The sequence below is a fragment of the Antedon mediterranea genome, chromosome 4 (assembly GCF_964355755.1).
Source record: "Antedon mediterranea chromosome 4, ecAntMedi1.1, whole genome shotgun sequence".
NCBI classification, from domain to species: domain Eukaryota; kingdom Metazoa; phylum Echinodermata; class Crinoidea; order Comatulida; family Antedonidae; genus Antedon; species Antedon mediterranea.
In genome coordinates, this window is record NC_092673.1 from 1762257 (window position 1) to 1770685 (window position 8429).

Here is an 8429-nt window from a genome sequence, read left to right on the forward strand (position 1 = left end):
AAATATATTATTATTGATTATCGGCCTATATCAGTATAAGTGGTTGTAATGCTTTGTAAGCCTACTGTATTCATTTATTCGTTAGGTTAGCGACGTTCCGAGTAGTGCTTTTTCCGAGACTAAATTTAAACTTTTGTAAGTCAATTAGTGCTGTACTCTTATTGTAGTAAGTATTGTACTTGTTATTATTTATCTCATCACGGTTGCCATGATAATTTAGAAAATGAGTTTAAAACATATGGTTTACCAATGTTTGTCACCTGGCAATATGGTTAATGAACATTAATAATGCTATTGAAATAAGCCTAGCTACTAAACTCATTCTAAATCAGTTCTTGATAATTTAAGTACGGCATTGAACACCTTGTTGTAACTTTTTGATACTGTTGGATGTTGGATACAGCAGCTGGTGCGAAAATCGCACGATGTTTCAACGTTCATGCGGTGATCCCCTTGCAAACGTAATTATATTCGTATGATCCACAGCAATTAGCGACACCAAGAGAGATAATATTTGAATACATGCAACATTAACATCGTTCAATTTTCACAACTGACAGTAAGAAAAACAAACAGTTAGATTAAGTTCAGGGTAATGTTGATGATCAGTGGCGTTAGCGATAATTACTTACACACTGTGTGTTCTTTTAAATCATGGGAAACAACCCGATTCGATGTTATCTATTCAGCTGATTAATTCGATTAATACAACATCAACGCAAGAGGTTAACACATGTTTAAAACTTGTCCGGCGAAAATGAATTAATTAAAGATGAAAGCTAGAGGGACTGTGGGTTACCTTTAACCTGTTTCACCAACAGTTGCGTGACCCACGGGACACGATTTTGTACGATTCGTTACCGACGAGAACAGACGCACGAGTATGCTGACCTACGGGACATGATTCCGTTGTAATGAGCAAAAGAGAACAGTTGATTATTTGTTGTCAATATATGCAGTAGGCCTACCTTATTTACTTTATAAATCCTATAATACTTAATAGAAAACGTCTTTTCTAATTGGTTATCGATTATCGAATGATTGATTAATAGTTAGTTGATTGATCCTGTTCAAATTCAAACCTTAGCTTCTGTTATGAACATGTTAATTATACTATACTGTGTTACCAGTATGAACGTGATTATTACAAATATTTTATTTAGGAAAAATGCATAACATAAGCGATCGTCACAATCACAGTTCTCTCAATGAAAAAGTTGACAATGTTCATTTTAGTTGTCAAATGGGGGAGCACTGCCTTGCAGTCTTTGAAAACTTCATCAATTGATCATTAATTAAATAAAAAGTATGCCTCCATTAAATGGTAGCAATAATAATGGTAGGCTTTAATACAAAGTAAAGCATAAAAATTGTTATGGATTAAAGCCAATGAATTGAATATTACTACAAAATATCGTATATTTTAAAATTTTATTATACTCATTTAAAATTCATAAATAATTAATAATTGAAAACAATGTCGCTTTTTTAAACAGCTGACGGTTGTTATAAAATAAAACAGATATAGGAATATTTATAATTTAAATATTCATAGGCCTATGCAAGCAACAGAATCATTAGGCCTAATTGAAAACATGCCATGCCATCACAGGTTATAGAGTTTATCTTCTTCTGAAGTAAGTAACATCAAACTTCAGTATCATTTACAACCAAATACCGAACGACAAATTTCGTTCATGGGAATGACCACACGATTTTCTAATCATGATCATTTAGTCTCCAACACTATATTCGGACATCCCTATTTTAAAGATAACGCCGCCAGTCATTAATTAATAAATATATAGGCCTAAACTGTCAACAATCATGACATTTCACAAACTACTCAAATGAATATGCTGCGTCGATTGTTGAAAATCTATGTTTTTTGTTTAAACAATGCGAGCAATACATTATATGCTCACAGATTTAATGTAACATGTATTGACATGTTTAGAAAGGGGTTTAACCAACAGTTAACCTATGACCCTATTCATCAAGGAGATTTTAAACTATGATAAACCGTTTGCCAAGTTACTTTTTTGTTTTCCACTAGAAAGAATAAAAATAAATATTTCTTTTAAAGATGTGTTGTCCCCCTTAAAAAATAATTCTTTAAACATTTTTGCTGAATATGCCATTTAATGGCACAAACTATTTATTCACTTTGACCAAAAATTGGATTGAAACAAAAATTATTTATTTGAAAATAATTTAAAGCAAACATTGCCAAATGGGTTTTTGTTAATTTAAACATTTATTTTGTCATTTTTATAAGTGAAAACATAATTGTTTTAATTTTTGTTTTTCTATTGAAGTGATTAACTTGATAAAAACTTTCAAAATAAGCTATTCAAAGTATGATTTAACTAATCTTCATTTTTTATGTTTTTTGGGGGGCAATACATCGTTAAGAGTAACATTAATGTTCATAAAATCGTGACTGAATTACCCTGTTTGGAATGGCAAGAATTACTGTCCAGATTTGAAAGATCCACATAAACGCGTGTTCACACTTCTGCATATTTGTTAAAATATGAATACATTGAATATTTACAAACATTAACTGTACATTAGTTTACATATTTTAGTTCGTTTTCATGTTTGTTCTTTATCAGAGTGTAACGAATTCGTCATCATTTCTTCTCCTTCACTCTCTCCACATGAATCTTCTGATTCTTTAAGATTCTCTCGTTTTATCGTCGGTGTTCCATCATTTGATTCGGTTTCAGACGAGCAGTTTAATACTGTTCCGTTCAAATGAACTGAGATTTGAGTTTCATCTCCGCCGTCGTCATCCGAATCTATTTGCCTTTCGTTTGGATTCGTTGCAGTTACGTCGGCGCTCAATTCGTCTAAATCACGTTTTAACTTAGCTCGTCTGTTCTGAAACCACGTTATAACTTGGGCATTTGTGAGGCCTAATGATGAGGCAATTTCATCCCTATCGGCAGGAGTGAGATATTTCTGATATAAGAATCGTCTTTCGAGTTCAAAGATTTGCTGGTTGGTAAAAGCGGTTCTTGATTTTCGTTTTTTTCGTGGCGGTTGACGGGCGAACAACGCAATTGCGTCCCTCTTGCCATGCGTAGCAGCAGCTAAAATGTAGAAAATATATATAGTATTAAAACATGTCAACGTGGAGTTTGAAATTTTAAAAAAAATCAATCATAATATTAATTGTCTGAATTCATAAAAATGATTTGTATACGTCAACTTTTATAAATTGAAGACCATTTTGAAGTCATATTGTTACGTGATCCAACGATTTTATATTCTAAAAATTACACGAGTATTTAATATTTCAAACAAACACATCAATCAAAAGTCTTAGAAAAATTATAAATGTAATTTAGGGAAACATCAAGAACGTTTTTCGGACGGAAATATTCTTTTATAATGGAAGGTCTCGTTAGGCTATCAGTCCACTCATGAAATACCGCACTCAACTCCAATAATACTGATCGAAATACTAAGTAGCGGAGACAACTTTTCTGTGTATCATGATTTAAACTTTGGTTAAAAAGGTTAGAAAAAAATACGATATATGAACCACGAACCCAATAGATAAATATTGTATTAGTGTAAGCTTATTTTTTAATGACAGTACGAACTAAGTACGATCGCTCAACCCAGTGCCAAGCAATGCCCTTTGATGAGGTTCAAAGTAGGCCGGCTTACTTAATCAACATGATTAATTATTTTTTTCCATATGTTTTCCATATGATTTTCAAAGGTTATTAATGCTATATGAAAGGAGTAGGTGGTTGACAGGTACGCTGATTAATTGGTATAATATTGGAATAAACGGAAACAGAACTAGAGGCGGTCTGTTTTGTTCTATAGCATAATTGTTTTATCCCATTTTAATTGGCCAATTTGATTCAATTTTGAATTGTTTAACCTGTCTGGATAATTACAAAATTATATTTGCTCTACCTTCCCGTCGTGTCATTTTTTATCATCTATTTGGGTGTGGACTTCCGACTTTTTGATATAGAATGTCCGAAAGGTTGGCAGGTTGGTGGAGTAAGTTAAAGAGTAAATGAAACAGAACTTGTGATTCATGGCCGTAAAGTCAATCAAACAGTTTAGCAATAAATTAACTTAAGTTCACACTTACACAAGTGTATACCTGGCTTCTGTTGAAAATTGTCACTCAGATTTGTCACATGTTTATTTTAGCAAAATGTTTTGCGTGAATCAGTAATATATATTGGCGTATAAATAATAGTTTGGTTAATAAGTAGGGTACCGGGTTGTATTTAATAATATTTTCAAAACAAAACCTAGCTTACTGCGGTTGTTTTTGTCCAAAAACATTACATAATATCAAGCCTGTTACCAGGGAGTTCGAAAGAAACCCCCCTTTTCCAGAAGATCTCTTTTCAAACCATACGGTAGTCAATTCTATTGACTATGTTCAAACTAACAACCAGCAGCAAACGTTCTAGTAATACTACTGTTTGGCCAATTCTACATACAGGCAAATTACTTGTCTGCTAATATAGGCTAGGCCAAAATCTTTCTTTTTTTGTGCTTAGTACGGTAGTTCACGCTTGCACTTTTTTTTGCGGAAAAAGAACCCCCTAATTAATACTAAACAGGTAAAATAATACTTCATCTTTTAAAATATTGTTTTTCTAAGTAGGCAATGCCTAATAATATAAACTTTTGAATTAGAAAAAGAAAGAAGAAATACAGAGTAGTTACGATACGCGTGTTTAGTTCCTACTTATATAATTGTTTTATAGATGAAACTAAATTGACAAACATTTATCTTTGATCTTAGAAATCAATAGTTCTGTAATTATAATTATCATTCAATAATCCAAGTATTGTAATAATGGCTGCCTCAATTTCTTTTGTCGATAAAACGTTTTTCTATTATTAAATTACAAATATTGACAGATGCCTTTAAATAATTATTTATTGATTATTTAACTTTATTTAAAAAGTCACTGGTAATTAATTATTGTTTGAATTCGGCCTCATTCATCATATGGTTTATAACTTTATACATTGCATTATAAATGACCTCCTTATCACGGTAAAAGTAAATACGATACGTTAAAATAGACAGTAATAAGAAATAAAATAAACAAACTTGATGAAACATGTTAACCCAACCCACATTAGAGTGCTAATTCTAATACATTATGTCAATAAATAGGACCAACAGCCCGACACGCATTCGAGAATTTAAAACGTCACATTTGATAGATATCTAACGCCCTGCCCTCTATCTATTTCATCTATCTATTTAATTTATAAATTAAATTCTTTATATTAGTTGTAATATCTACAAACAACATGCACATAACGTTGTTGCATTATCGGTAATAGAATACGAACAGTGACCAACTGAGACCTGTGGGAGGTCGCAGTTACAGAAACACCAAACACAGGTGCATAAACTCTACGTTTGACAAATCTTAATTTGCCGAATTAAACATCATCTAGATATACTTATTAACAATTACAAATAGAGGGAGAGCTATATCGTATGGCAATTCCTACAATATCCGTCATCTTTGTTGATGTACACTTTTATAGGACAGTTCCTTGGATACCGTAGCTAATACTAGAATCAACGTATAGGCCTAGGCCAAATGTGAATAATTCGTTCAGATATTCTTGTTTTCATTCTCGTTGTTGATGCTAGGTCTAGTTAAAAATGTGAAAAAATCGTATGAAAAACAGATATAGTTTTACCTGCAGGCGTTAATTATAAAAACATGAATTTCATTTTACACGCATGGCCTAATAAAATTCAATTTCATTTATTTACATAAACCATATATACTACAATACAATGATTGAAAGTATATTATTAGTATTATATCCATCAATGTGAACATAAGTTACCGAAAATAACATAACTCTGAACAAATTGGTCACCTAAACAACTTATAACTTATATATAACTTATATTTATATATTTATAACCAATACTATCAACATTTTGGTCTATTTTAGTAGAAATCTCTCAATACGAACGTTAGGCCTAGAGAAAATTTAATTCGATGTAGGCCTAAATGCAATTCGTTTATCATTTATTAAATTGTTTATTATCTGTTATATAAACCAATAATACGGTGCCACATCCCAAACAACACGCCCTTAGATAGAATCGATCCTTTTTTCTTAAGTTAGAAAAACAAAAAAGGCTATAGCCCATATAGGTAAACAATAACAGATAAATAGGCCCGGTTCATTCGCTAAGTATGACTCAGATGTAACATAGAATAACCCCAGATAAAACCCAAAATACACATTTGATACATCTGAGCGAACTTTTCATTAGTGAATTCATCATAATGGAATAATAAATTACCAAAAGTATGAATTGAAACGATTTTTCAAGTTGTACTTGCTGTAGGATTTTACGTACTGAAATATCAGCAAAGCCATAAACATGTATTTGATATTTAATTAAAATAGTAAAATATACAAAGTACAAGAATACTTTTTTTTAAATGTCAACTTATTTCCAATGGGGTAAAACAAAGTCAGTTCGAATCTGGTGCAATTGTACATTATTATAGGCATATTTAGCAAGAAAATGCATGCAATGACATAACGTTTTCCGATGTAAACAATTTAACTTCTTAGACCTAATATATTTATATATTAAGAAGTTATTTTTGTTTACATTTTGTTTTATATAGCTAGATTGAGTGATGCATTCCATGCCTTTAGTTAATAACTGTCTATCGAATAAACTTTATTCTATGAGGGTAGCTATGGGTTTAAAATTAGTTATGTGTACCAAATGTAATCGGGGCAATATCTAATGGCTTTTTATATTATTATTATATAACTATTATACTATTATTTTTTTTCTTTAAAACAACAATTAATCATGGATTGATTTATCTTCCTAAGTTCCTTACTTGAACTCAATCAATAAGCTTGTTTCTCTACTATAGTGCCAGATTAGTAATTAGGTGAAGTGTCTCTTACTGTTGGTTTTTAATATTTCTTTCCCTTTTAATTCTATGATTTCGACTAATTATTCAATTGTTTTTAAATACATTCCTTATTCTATATTTTTACCAACAATGATACGAACTTAAGGTAACACTGCGGATTAATGTTGCTTGTAAGTGGTAAAGAAAACTTTAAATTACTTTCTTAAATTGTTTAGAATAGAAATGAATTACGGTATTAGGTTAAAACAAAAACATTGAATCATCAACATGTTTCTTGAAAGTATTTTAATTGTTTTAAAACAGAAGTTTAGTACGGGATAAATGTCAATACCAAATCTGATTATTATATCATTATACATTAAATGAAATGTTGAATCTTTATATTTACCTTCGGCGGCTTTAAGTATACCAGTTTCAAGACCAGTAAACGTCTTATTTGTTAGTTCTTCCAAGGCGGACAGTGGCGATCCACCGTCAGCGTCCCTGTTTGACGAGTGCTTTCTAGATGATGTTGTCAAACTTGCGATAGTGATGGGGCAACGTTCCGCCCGGCTTACAACTTGTCCTCCCACAGTTCTTTCCAGCTTTTGTATTTTTTTGCAATCACCACCAGTCAAAATATCCTTAATTAAAAACGAGGTAAGAGGTTTTCCTGGATTTCTTGGTGGACTCAATTCAACACCAGCAAGTTTTTGAAGAGATCCTACGAGATCAGACGAAGCCAACATAGTCATGTTGATCGCTTCTTCGGGAATACTCGAAATTAAAAGATTTATTCCAAGAGATTGTTGCAATACACGTCTTGTGTTTATCGTGTGGTGTTCAGTAATACGTTAGGACCATGTGTTAATTTGTTGTATACATCATCCAGTTTTCCTGTCTTTGGTTACTATACGTAACTAGCGTATTCGTTGTGACCCTTAAGGGAAGAGGAGAGGCGAAATACATCCGCCACTTGTCACTAATGTCGTTAGTCACGCTAATTGGTCAATCTTGTTTCATTGGCTCCTAATCTAATTAACTAACGCTTAACTGTGTTGTTTCAACCAATCAACGTATGACATGGATCAAATAAATTGATTACTTTACCGCCATGGTTTGTGCATACCCATCGCGTTAGGCCGTAGCAAGAGTAACAAATGCAAAATAAATATTCAACTTTGGCTAATCAGCTGCGATCAAATTTTCTAATATTCACAGGGAGCCACCTCCATGTAGGCGTTTGCGAAACAATATGCCAAACGTCGCACACAACTCACAATAATCTATTTTTAAAACTTTGCTGAAAACTCAAACATCTTTCCAAATAGAACCCCCTGGATATGTGGCAACGAATCTACTTTGGTCTTTTCTTAAAACGATTATTTCTGTTTCTGTTTACATGTAAAATTGAGAACATTTGTATTACTCTGCCACCTGCCGTTTGTCGGTCTTCGTCAATTGCGTTTATCAGTTTCGTTTGTATAAAGTAGTATTGTATTGTATTGTTTTTAA

At 32.0% G+C, this 8429-nt stretch overlaps 1 protein-coding gene across 1 annotated transcript; it reads right to left on the reverse strand.

Moving 5' to 3' along the window:
• Positions 1-1444: 1444 nt before the first annotated feature.
• Positions 1445-7915, reverse strand: LOC140047513 (transcription factor LBX1-like). Its single transcript, XM_072092556.1, has 2 exons — positions 7324-7915; positions 1445-3098 (listed from the first exon to the last, which is right to left on the reverse strand). The coding sequence occupies exons 1-2, from the start codon at positions 7667-7669 to the stop codon at positions 2599-2601; spliced, it is 846 nt and encodes a 281-aa protein (XP_071948657.1). The 5' UTR covers positions 7670-7915; the 3' UTR covers positions 1445-2598.
• Positions 7916-8429: the final 514 nt, after the last annotated feature.